At 41.0% G+C, this 13,118-nt stretch overlaps 1 non-coding gene and 1 gene segment (V, D, J or C); both read left to right on the top strand.

Annotated features, from left to right (window-relative positions):
* LOC116099048 overlaps positions 1 to 11,437 on the top strand; it is a 105,712-nt gene extending 94,275 nt beyond the window's left edge. The window contains 2 exon segments of the V gene segment in view: positions 7,065 to 7,102; positions 10,913 to 11,437. Coding sequence covers positions 7,065 to 7,102; positions 10,913 to 11,235 — 361 coding nt within the window.
* LOC116100144 lies at positions 397 to 545 on the top strand. The gene has a single exon (XR_004122492.1). It is a non-coding gene; the product is annotated as a small nucleolar RNA SNORA48 (small nucleolar RNA).
* Positions 11,438 to 13,118: the final 1,681 nt, after the last annotated feature.

Here is a 13,118-nt window from a genome sequence, read left to right on the forward strand (position 1 = left end):
AAAAAAAACTTTGAAGTTTAAGTACAGGCAAGGACTTTCTGAATCAAACCTCCATCACACCAGAAATATTCTCAAGAACTGACAAGTGAGATTACATAAAACTAAATGGCTCTGCACAGCAAAAGAAACCATAGACATAATGAAAGTCCAGCTACAAAATGGGAAAAAATGCCAATTGTATTTTAAACAAGGGATTGACTCCTAGAATATATTAAGAACTGCAAAAATTAAACAACAAAAGTGTAAAAGTTCCATGCAGTACATGAGAAAATGGACTGAATAAAGAAATATAGATGGCCAAAAATATGTTATCATCAGGGAAGTGCAGATAAAAACTAAAACAGTAGTATATATCTCACTCTAGTCAGTATGACTATTATTAAGAAAACAACTGATAACCCCTGGCGATAGGCAAAGGGACATCTTGGTAGTGGTGGTGTTCTTATATCAGTCAGGGGCAAGGCAGATGACATGGCAGTCCTTTGTTCATCCTAGTTTGATGTCTGGCTCAGTGGCCTAAGCTATTTTATACCTGGGACACGTAAAGATCAAATCAAGTCCAGGCAATGGAGCTCAGGAAGTGGAAGACAGGTGCAGGTCCTCCACCTTACAGCATGGGAGGGCCATAGACGCACAGGGGCCTGCTTATCACCACCCAGCACAGTCTGAGATGAGAAAGACAGAGACCTGAAGACCGCCACGCCACCCACAGACCCTCAGGTGCATGGCACAGGTGGCCAAAAACACCACTTGCCACCATGCCATGCAGTGCAAACACAGAGTGTCACCCAGGGGTTTGTCTGCATCAGGGGCCACCACGATGCATGAGTGAGTGGTGGACAGATGAGAGAGAAAGAGAAGTGGAGCGGCTTGACAGCAGCCTGTTGTGAGTGAGGCCATGATGAGATCCCAACCTAAGCTTTTGCTGAGGGTCATGTCTGGCTGAGGCTACGCATTACCACCAGAGAACATGGACACGTCCCTGGTCTGAGCAGCCACTTTGGTTGACATGAAATTCACAAAAAAAAAAAAAAAAAATCAATTAAAATGTCCAGGGGCTATGCAGGACTGTTTCTGCCCCTCACGGACTGCAGCTCTCTAAAGAGATAGCCCCATCTCTCACCATGGCAGCACTTGGAAATCAAACCCTGCACCTGGCCCAGTTAGCACAGTGGAGCTGGCCCTAGTGGCAGGTAAGCAAGCCCCAAGGGCATGAGTGTGGAAGAGTTGACCCCTCACTCTTCTGCCGTGGCCTGGCACGGGTGCTGGGGCGGTGCCCCCTCCCACCCTCGCCACCTCAGCAGTCAGAAAAGCTGCCACAGGGTCGTGAGCGCAGGAGGGCTAACCCTGCCCCTGACCAGCTGCAGCACTCAGGAGTCTGGGCCCTACATCTCACCTGGACAGCACAGCAGGGTTGACCTTGATGGTGGGGATACAGATTAGCCATCACCAAGAGCTGGGCCCACCACAAGTCTTCTACAAGGTGGTGGGTGTGGTGTGTGTACACGGGTGATGCCCTCTCCCCTCTGCCCCTCCCCCTCGACACCTTCAGGAGTCAGGAAAGCAAATGAAAATGTGTGGACAGGGGGACATACTTTGGAATAGACTGTGACACACTGCAGCTTCCACGATGAGATGCTTCTATTGTTTCTTTCTCTGTGTGTGTGTGTGTGTGTGCGTGTGTGTGTGTGTGTGTGTGTGTGTGTGCGTGCGTGTGTGTGTGTGTGTAAGTGTAAGAGGGGGGAGGTTGCAAGGGCAAAGGGCAGATATGAGGATAAAGGGAGATTAGTGGGCCTGGGATGTATGATGTGAAATTCACAAAAAAAAAAAATCAATTTTTTTAAAGTTTTTAAATTGTTTGTTTGTTTGTTTGTTTGTTTGGGACAGAGTTTCTCTGTGTAGCCCTGGCTGTCCTGGAACTCACTCTGTAGACCAGGCTGGCCTCAAACACAGAAATCTGCCTGCCTCTGCCTCCCAAGTGCTGGGATTAATGGCATGTGCCACCACTGCCTGGCAAGTTTTTAAAAATTAAAAGAAAAAAAATTACAACAAATGCTGATGAGGATGGTGGTGTGAAGGTAAGCTGGTGTGACTGCAATGGAAACAAGTATAAGTTTTCTCAAAAGATTCAACCCAGAACTATCATAAGACCCATTTATATCACTCCTGGACATGGGTCCAAAGGACTATATCCTACTATAGATACTTATACATTCACGTTTATTGATGTTCTAGACACAAGCCCTAAGAAGTAATATCAACCTGATGTCCATAAACTGATGAATAAATCATGAAAATATTATATGTAAACACTATGGACTTTATCCAGTCATATAAGATAGGAAAATAAGTGAACTGGGAAAAAAGCATTCTCTTTCATGAGCAGATCCTAGCTTCTAATTTTTGTGTATGAGTATTTATGTGGGAGTTTAGATAGAGGTTAGGAGCCTAGAGACTATGACCCATAAAAGTAAATAAAAGTGCCTTAAAAGAAGAGGTGACAGGTAAGGGAGGTGGTATGCAGTATAAAAGTGGAAATGGAATACTGACAGTAGACAGGTACATCAGAGGTGGAAGGCAGGGAGATGCGGTGATAGCCTGGTAGGTTCGTAGACCTCAGCCAATCTCTTCATTCGTCTTCAATTTCTTCAATTCCCAGACTTCACTGGCAGTAGTTATGCTCCCAACCCTTGGCTGCCCAGAGCATGCATGTGAACAAAAGTGTTTCTTTAGCAGTTTCCACAGCCTTCACTGGAACATCTTGATGTAGTTAGGCTCTATGCCTTATCGTTCCTGACTGGATATATTACTTAGCTTAACAGGCTTAGGTACAGATCTTGTCTCTTATGCTAGGAATGCATGCAATTGTATTTTTGTTCTATCCAGTGACCACTGCTAAAGCTCCCTTTAGATTGATCTTCATATTTAACTTCCTCTACTTAGCACAAATAACCTTAGCACAAATAACCTTACAAGTCTATGGACAAGACAAAACATTTCAAACCACCTTCTTCATCAATGATCTATCCAAAGAAGGTCATTCAAATATAACACATATATACAAGTCACATCACCCTGGGAACAAAACTGCAATGGTAAAAAAAAACAGCCAAACACAATATGTCAGTGGCAGACACAAAGAAGAAGGCAGAGAGCTCAGAATTCAGTTTATCACAGTTACAAAATAAGCTGGAACCCACAGCAACCAATATGTAAATTTCGGTGTCTTAGCCCCTCTGAGGTTAGTAAATGCTGGCCCACTTTCTGTTTTCTCTTTCATGTGAAGTGAAATGGCTGTAGCCTAATGTCCTTCTGAAAACAAGAGACACATTCTCATCTTCCAGACTGGGACCAGACTTTTGTGCCACGTCGTGACGTGTACACGTGCACATGCAGGAAAGGACTTGACTTGTGCCCACATGCCTTTCTTCAGGGACAAGTGGAAATGGGCATAAGGAAGCACTTCATCCTCAAGTGGCCTCCTTTGTCTCCCTCCTTCCTGGCCAAGACCACCAGCCCGCCTCTTTCGATGGCAATTTACTACAAGTCCATCTGAAGCAAGAACTGACTATCTAGGACTCTGTTGTAACTGATAAACTGGGAAGAAAATATTGGACCAGGAACGTCAATGCAGCTCTCAGACAAGAATAGTCCAGTGCCAGGTAGGGAAGCCAACATCCCTCAAACTTTGCAGAGAACAAAATTGTTTGTTTCTGACATCCAGGATAATCCTGTTACTAATATGAAAAAAAATCTCCCTTAAAAGATTGTCTAATGATGGAAAAACTACTTAATAATGACAACAAAGAAAAACATGTTTCTAGAATTGTTATATCTAAGGATGGCATTAATGTAGCTTGTGAATTGTGTTTGGGATAACTTAAAGATGTGTTTTTATGCTTACTGGCTCCCTTTCCCTCTCCCTCCTTCTCCCCATCTCCCTTTCTCTCCACAAACAGGTTAAAAATTACTCTGTGGATTTATTTAACTTTGGTGAGGGTGAAATGGAAAGCAACATTAAGGATTAGTTTATTGAACTGCTTCCCCCCACCCCCACCCCAGAATTCTATTCCCATCACCCTAGTGCATTAAGTCCAGGAACCACACAGGTTGTCTTATCGATACTTAGCCTTTCCACAATAGATCGATCAATGCCCAACAGGACACTCTACAGAATCATAGATAGATCCCAGCAGAGCCTCATCAATGCTCTTGACATCCTTTGCCTACAAATAATGAATCTCATATTAAAGGTTTCAACCACTTCTAGAGTAGAGATCCCAGCCCCATACCCATCAGCCACCACTGTGTGACCAAACGCAGCTTCATAATGATCTAGTTCAAACATGTTTACTCAGAAATGTTTCTTGATCTTGTTTACTCTGAAATGTTTCTCTTATGCTGCCAGCTCATGCAATTCACTCCCATGTTACATTCTCCATTCTCTGGTTGGAAAAAAATTATCTCCTATGAAGAACCAAAGAGGCTTTTTACTGTTTTTGAACTCAATTTAAAGATATTTGAAAAAAGAAAAACTTTAATTGAGAAAAAGAAAAAATAACCTCAGAATTTACATTTTTTCAGTGGTATAGTCTCTGTACACTTCTACAGCTTAAAATGGTTTCTGACAACAATAAAATGGATGTAGATAATGAACTACTATAAAATAAACAAATATAACAATCAACCAATATGCAATGTAAAGGTATTATATAATAGACAGGAGGATAGGATATGTCCTTAGTTCCTGAGCTGCTCTGGGGAAAACCTTTAAGCACAGCTTGTGCAGCCTTCTAGAAGCCTGTACTACAGCATCCATTTCAAGTCAGACCATACATAGTATCCAGTATCCCCATATTTTCATGAAAATATCCAGAAACCTATTTTCCTTTTATTAACTCATTTGTGTTCATTGTGCTCTACATAAATTAGCTTACCCAAACTCCTATGGGTGGATATTTGCTATTTCTATTCTTTTCACCATTTTAAAAAATAATACAGCCTCTACAGACATCCGGGCACACTTAGCCCTCATTTCCCACCCCAGGATGGCCTAAGGGGTTTTCCTTCCTCCTATTCTATTATTCTCTCTCACACATGCATACTGCTCCTATCAGGCGATTTTGTCCATCATGTCTACTCTGATATGTGTGCACTCAGTTCATAAACAGCAGATTTAGGTCTATGCTTTGTTCTTTAATGTCACAAACATACAGTATTCATTTCTAGCTCATAGCATCTTATGGATAGCTAAATATAATGAGCCATATATGATGTCTGACATTTTTTAAGTTCCCAACAAAGTTCCCAATAGTTAAAATTTTTGTTTTGTTTTTGTTTGTTTGTTTGTTTTTGTTTTTGTTTTTTTCGAGACAGGGTTTATCTGTATAGCCCTGGCTGTCCTAGAAATCATTCTGTAGACCAGGCTGGCCTCGAACTCAGAAATCTGCCTGCCTCTGCCTCCCAAGTACTGGGATTAAAGGCGTGCTCCACCACTGCCCGGCTTACACAGTTAATTTTTATTGACAATTTCGTTTCCTTTCTATTCCCAACTTGATTCTCTTATTTCCCCATCTTCTGGTGAACACATGTAGAATCTGCCATTCCAGATTAGCAAAACCCCTAGTAACATAAACAAATAGATCTCTCTAATCTTGGTTAGAGTTGTAGTTTCTCTAAGAAAGTTGATTGTTGTAGTGGACAATACTAACCTTTTGTCTATTGTAGATTACTATCATTGATTTATATTATTGGCTTTTTTAGTTGTTTTTTTTTTTTTCATTTATTCTGCAAATGTCTGATGAGCGCTTGTCAAGTAAATATAATGGACCAGAATTCCCAAAAACTTACCTAATAAGATAGCAAACATCTTACTGTTTATGAGCAAATAGGCTCTATAGGCCTAACAACCTATCTATAAAGCCAGCTCACTGGTAGAAAGCATCCCTTGAGCAGAATCTTGAGTGACAGCTATTTCTAAGCTACTCTAGGTAGGATAGGGATTTCAGAAGCAGAGAAGATGACTTGTAAATGCTGGAGGCCATGGTGGAATTGTAAGGACTTTGGGGTGGTAGGAAGAGGATGGGAATGGATGATTACAAGAGAAACAAGACTGTAGTAAATGAAGCTGTAACTCAAAGCAAGCTTTCAGTGTCTTTAATTGGTTGCTATGGAGACACTCATTTTAAAGGTATCGTGAGCTTGGTTGATCTCAGTGAGAGTTGAGCTTTACCTGTCCTGTAATAACAGACCAATCAATGAGTAAAAGCTTATTTTTCTCCTTTATTGATGGTTGCTGTTGTCTCATATGTCATCCCTAACTCAATTCTAAAGGATATGAACCTTGACATGATGACTATAGGTATAGATATAGATACAGATATAGATATATAGATATAGATATAATTTCATGTACCTTTTATTAAACAGCATTAAAGCAAATAGAGTTCAAATAGAAAGACAGGCTTAGTTATTAACTAAGGGGTGCTACTGAGTTCTAAATTAATATCAAATAAAGTTTATAATTTGTAGAATCCCCCCACCTACCCAGCCTAGGAAAAGTTACAAAGAACTGGCTATTCAATTTGTTTGTTTTCCTTCTTTTTAAAGTTATTTTATTTATGTGTGAGTGAATGCCATGTACTTATGGGTACTGAGGCCAGAACCTAGTGTCAGATTCCTTGCAGCTGGAGTTACAGACAGTTGTGAGCTGTTTACAGTGCTGGGAACTAAGGGCCTATGGAAGAGCAGCAAGTGCCATTAACTGCTGAGCCACCTCTCCAACCTGTTTATTTTTAAATGAACCAATAGTAAGCAGTCCCATGTGATATGCTGCTAAAGCAAAAAAATATACTATGTAGTATCATATATATAGTAATAAAATGCACTATCTTCTAAGAATTCAAGTCTCATCTATGAAAATAAGCATTTCTCTGTGAGAGAAGCCCAAGAGCTTCCATGCATGCTTGGAGACGGGGCTAACCCCTAGCAGCTGACCCTCTGCTCTGTTCCTCTTCAGTGAGGAGGGTTTTTGTACAGCCAGACAATAGAGTACTACCACTGTGGTGGACGTTCGGTGGCGGCACCAAGCTGGAACTCAAACGTAAGTAGAATCCAAACTCTCTTTCTTCTGTTGTCCATGTCTTGTAGCTTCTGTATCTAAAAGTGATGTATAAAAATCTGACTCTGAAACTAAATTCTGGCATTCTCCATGGCAAAGATACATAGTAACTCCATAAGCAAAGCTGGGAACAGGCTGTACATGTTTTCTGGAAAAGGAATGTTAGTGTAATAATTAAGGCAAGTGATAGTTTCAGAAATGCTCAAAGAAGCAGGGTAGCCTGCTCTAGACAAACCCTTGCTCAGTGCTCAGAAAACCATGCTCAGTTTTTGTATGGGAGGTGAGTGAAGGGACACCAGTGTGTGTACACGTTTGGACCGGGGACCAAGTTGGAAATCAAACGTAAGTAGTCTTCTCAACTGATCATTTACTGTGTCTAACCATGTTAATTTGTTCTTTGCTTTATGTCTTTTCTTAATGGGATTTCAGGGATGTAGCAAATTCCATTCTCAGATCAGATGTTAAGGAGGGAAAACTGTTCCACGGGAGGTTGGTCAGTGGCTAATTTTTAGGCTTTCTATACCAAGATAACTAAATTAAGGGAAGAGGGATAATTGTCTACCAGGGAGGTTTTTATAGAGGTAGAAGTTAATCACTGTAAATCATGTTCAGTGATGGGACCAGACTGGAAAAAAAAAAAACTAAGTACACTTTGCTCAACTGTTTTTGAAGTTTTTGTCCCATTTTGTCCTTTGAGTTTGTGGTATATTGAATAGATGAACTGTTCCTGGTAACCCAAAACTTAAATAGAAGAGAACCAAAAATCTAGCTAGTGTAGAAGCTGAGCAAACAGACTGACCTTGTGCCAGATTTGTGGAGAAAAGTAAGATTTGTGGGAGGAATAAGAAAGAAACAGTTTTTCTCTGAACTTGGCATATCTAATTGGATCAGCTTCAGGCAGGTTTTTGTAAAGGGGGGTGCTTTGACATGAATCACTGTGATTCACGTTCGGATCCGGGACAAAATTGGAACTGAAACGTAAGTAGATTTTTGCTCAATTGTTTATGACATTTTGAATCTGTTGGGTCACTTGTGTGAATTTGTGACATTTTGGCTAAATGAGCCATTCCTGGCAACCTATACATCAGCAGAAAACATCCCCCACCCAGAAAAAAAGCCAGTGTGAAAGTTGAGCAAAAAATTCATGTTAGACGTGTGAGACCAGCTCTGTAAGGGGAATGGAGAAGAGAGAGTTGGGCTTTTCCTCTGAATTTGGCCCATCTACTTGGACTGGCTTGACAGGCAGGTTTTTGTAGAGGGGGCATGTCAGAGTCCTCACTGTGGCTCACGTTCGGTCCTGGGACCAAGGTGGAGCTAAAACGTAAGTACATTTTTCTCATCTTTTTTTATGTGTAAGACACAGGTTTTCATGTTAGGAGTTAAAGTCGGTTCAGGAAACCTTAAGAAAACAGAGAGGGCTCATTATCAGTTAACATAGCATGCAGTGTCAGATTTTCTGTTTATCAAGCTATTGAGATGAAGGGCAGAAAGAGGCTTTAGCTGAGGAGAAAGTAATTAATACTGTGGTCATCATCCAAGAGATTAGACCGGAGAGTAAACATAAGTATTTACTGAGATCTGAGTCTGACTGCAGGTAGCGTTGTCTTCTAGAAATCTAACTGGGAGATTTGGAGGGATGAGGAACGAGGGCACTTCAGGAGAGAAAAGGGCTAAAGTCAGGGTCAGCTCCAAAAATGCATGTAGAAGCAAAGCTTTGGAGATACACTGAATGAGCCAGAGGAAGAAAACAGTGCAGATGAAATGAGGGGCCTGGAGCTCTGAGAACAGGAGATTCATTCGTGTGAAGTTTCCACAAATACTGTGTTGAGCTTTGCGTTACATGTGCGATAGTGGAGTTGAGTGAATTTTAGGCTGCTTTTTCTCTTTTGTCTAATTTTTTTAGACTAAAACTCAGTAGTATGCCCTGAAATAAAAGCTAGGAAACTGTTTAAAAGTACGACTGCTTGCTGTGTAGAAATGGTGGCTTGCTGAATAGTGGAGGGTGTGATCTGAAGAGGGTATGATTCTTAAACTCTAAAATCTGTCACAACATGTCAAAATGAGAGACTCTGTAGGAATAAATTTGAAATGATCTCTTTTATTATAAAACTAGAAATACAGTTGGGTTTAAATTATATGTTTTAATGGCCACAGTTTTATTGGATTTGGCCCTTCGTTTTTTCCCAGGTATTACTCACTTGTATTTTTCCGCCGCCAGCAAGGGGCTGAAACGGTCCCGCAACCTCTACTTTACAACTGGGTGACCTCGCGGCCATGCCAGCCGTTTGGCGGTCACCCTGCCGCTAAGGGCCACGCGAACGCCATGGTAGCGCCCCTTGCTCTGCGTGCACCACTTTTCTGAGGCACAGTGATAGGAACAGAACCACTAATCTGAAGAGACTAGAGATGTGATAGACATTACACTAGCATGGGAAAAACAAAGGAAAGGTAGCTTATTGGAGATTTCAGAAATAAAATGCATTTATCATTATACTCTCGCATTTTAATTTTCCATTAGGGAATTAGAAAAGGCATAAAACTGTTTTATCCAGTGTTATATTAAAAAATTAACGTATATAACCTTTTGGAGGTAAAATCTACAACCAGCAAAAGTCATAGTAAATCTACTTTGACTAAACTCTCATTAGACTCCATTAAATTATATATCATATTAACTGGTTAAAATAAGATAAATTTGTGATGTGACATTAACTCGTTAGGTAGGATATTTTTCTTCATACAAAAATGACTCATAAAAATTTAGCATAAACATATTTCCCAATACTTTAATTATATATTAGAAAAATGCTTACCTCAGCTACTATAATCCCATAATTTTGAAAACTGTTTATTAATTTGTTTTTGTGTTTGACCCTTCCCCAGCCAAAGGCAACTATTTAAGGATCCTTTAAAACTCTTGAAACTACTTTAAAGTCATTTAAGTTATTTAACCACTTTTAATTACTTTAAAACGATGTCAACTCCTTTTTAAACTATTAATTTACTTAAAGGGGGAAAAGCCTCATAATTCTGTTGTTTTTCTTGGTAAAGAGCTCTCAGTTTTCATTTTGACTACCTCTGTCACTCAAGGGTTGGCATCTCAACAGAGGGGACTTTCCGAGAAACCATCTGGCAGCTGCTTAGGGTCAGAAGTGAAGCCAGCCAGTTCCTCCCAGGCAGGTGGCCCAGATTACAGTTGACCTGTTCTGGTGTGGCTAAAAACTGTCTCATGTGGTTACAGACTATTAGACCAGGGTCTGGTGAGGGCTCAGAATGTTTCTGGACACCCGCCCTAATACAGACCCTGGCTGAAGGCCCCATCCATATGGTAGGTTTAGCTTGGCCACACCAAAAGAAGCCATAGAGAGGCAGAGTATTCTTGGAAGAGACAGGAGAAAAGGAAAGCCAATCTCTTCTCCTACCTTCTGTGTTTGTGTTCAGACTTCCAAACATCAGAGATGTCAGATAAACTGGGCTGAGTCTCCATCTGAAGCATGGAACTACTGCAGCTGAAAAGAATGTAGTTTCAGGGAAGAAAGGCATTAGAAGGGAGCCTGAGAATAGCTTCGAAGGGTCAGACCCAATTTACTTTCTTTAGAAGTAGCTACGAACTAGGGAATAACTCAAAACCAACAAGATCATATACGTGTGCATCCTAACCTCATTGTTCCTAACCTGTAGGGATAAGTGCTTTTCTGTGTGTCTGTCTATAACATAACTGTTCACGTGTAATGCACTGAAAGAGAGACTTTCCTTGTTACTTCACACCATCCTCTGTGCTTCCTTCCTCAGGGGCTGATGTTGCACCAACTGTATCCATCTTCCCACCATCCAAACTTCAGTTAGACTCCGGAAGTGCCTCAGTTGTGTGCTTCATAAACGGCTTCTATCCCAAAGACATCAGTGTCAAGTGGAAGGCTGATGGCCAAGAACGACGAGATGGCATCCTAAACAGTATGACCGATCAGGACAGCAAAAACAGCACCTACAGCATGAGCAGCACCCTCACGCTGACCAAGAACGAGTATGAACAACATAGTCTCTATACCTGCGAGGCCATTCATAAGACGTCGGCTTCACCCGTCGCCAAGAGCTTCAACAGAAATGAGTGTTAGAACCAAGGTCCTGAGGCGCGATCACCTGCTCCCCAGCTCCATCCACTCCTCCCTCCTAAGGTCTTGGAGACTTCCCCACAAGCGACCTACCACTGTTGCGGTGCTCCAAACCTCCTCCCCACCTCCTCCTCCTCCCTTTCCTTGGCTTTTACCATGCTAATATTTGGGGAAGATACTGAATAAAGTGAATCTTTGCACTTGAGATCTCTGTCCTTCTTACTAAACGGTGGTTAACAGTTGTTTTTCCACTTACCTGGTTTCTCTTCTAAAGAAGTTAAATGTTTAGTTGCCCTGAAATCCACCACACTTAAACAATAAATAAAACCCTCCACTTGCCCTACTTGGCTGTCCATGACATGGCAGTCCTCTCTAAGGTTCACAAGTACTATTCACCACTTATTTCTCTGGGCCATGGTTGGTTTGAGGAGGCATACTGCCTAGTTTTCTTCTCCTAAGTCATCAAAGTCCTGAAGGGGGACAGTGTTTACAAGAACATATTCTGTAATCTGATTCAACCTACCCAGAAAACCTGACAAAGCAAAGGAGAACCCTAATCACAAGAAAGGGAGACAACTTGAATGTGCAAGCAAGCAACAGGGAAATGTGGAAGCCCATCATAGTATTTGGGCTTCATCTGCCTTTGTGCTTTCACTAAGTTTTTAAATATGAGCTGACTCCTATCTGCCATTGGCAATGCTGGGCACTATCCACAACCTACTTCAAGAACTGCTTTACTGTGAGATTAAATACATGCATCAAAGTTTGGGAAAGGTTCTACCAAGCTGAGAGCTGATCATCTATTTTTGGCCATCCCACTCTTAGGCGCTTATCTCTTTAAGAAGCAAGCAGTATTCAGAGGCTCATTTATGAAAGTCTAAAACTGGGTACAACCAAACTGCCCACCACAACAGTTAAATTATGATATGTTCACAATTGAGCTATTACTCAATAGAGAATTGATAAAATAAAACTGCAATAGCATAGTTTAATCTCATAAACATGATATTAAGCAAAACAAGCCACATGGGTATTTTTTCATCCATGTAAGTTTAAAAGGAGGTAAAATTTTAAATTAAGAGAGACATAAGTTTTGAGGTAGCAAGATGGAAACTCTGGAGCTTGGGGAATGTTCTGTTTCTCAGTATGGGATATGAAAGTTAATATTGTACTGGGATCTATGTTCTTACTGTATATGTTTTATACTTCATAATAACTTCACCTAAAGAAATATCTAATACCTAGTGCATACATAAAAAGAGGATAAAGGGAATAAATTATAGGTCGAGGCCAGAAAGACAATAAGTAGGGGATCCAGGATCAAATCTCCTGGAACCTTGAGCCCTCTTTTATTCTGCCTTCCAGAGCTCAAAGTACAAAACACATAATTCAAACACATGATACCTCTTCAGGGTCTCTTCCTCCATCCCCAGTGGAGGAATTAGGGATCCAATTAGGAATAGCCATGTATAAAAGGAGATAGAAGAGACCTTCATCAACAGGTCAGAGAATATAGGTAATTTTGTCCAGGTATGAAGAGCTCACATATCTAAGGTTATAGTAGGGAAGGAAGAGGACACATAACAGTGACTTTCACCCTCCCCCTCTCCTGGAGGCCCCTGTGTTTAGTCCCTCGTGGACTTATCCAGTCAACACACATTTTCTAAGCATCTTCTCAGGCTACACTCTGAAGGCAGTGCAGAATAATAAGTTAGTGTCCCTTCCCCCAGTTAATACACAGTCCAGTTTTCCTGCTTCTTCCCTTTCTCAGTCCACACAGCATGGTACGAAAGGACAGTCAACCAATAAGAGAGGGCAACATTTTGCCTTCCTACCTCTTGAGAATGTACATTATTATCCATTTTTTTTAACTTTTTTTTTTTTTT

This window comes from Mastomys coucha, unplaced genomic scaffold (genome assembly GCF_008632895.1).
Source record: "Mastomys coucha isolate ucsf_1 unplaced genomic scaffold, UCSF_Mcou_1 pScaffold20, whole genome shotgun sequence".
Lineage (NCBI taxonomy): Eukaryota > Metazoa > Chordata > Mammalia > Rodentia > Muridae > Mastomys > Mastomys coucha.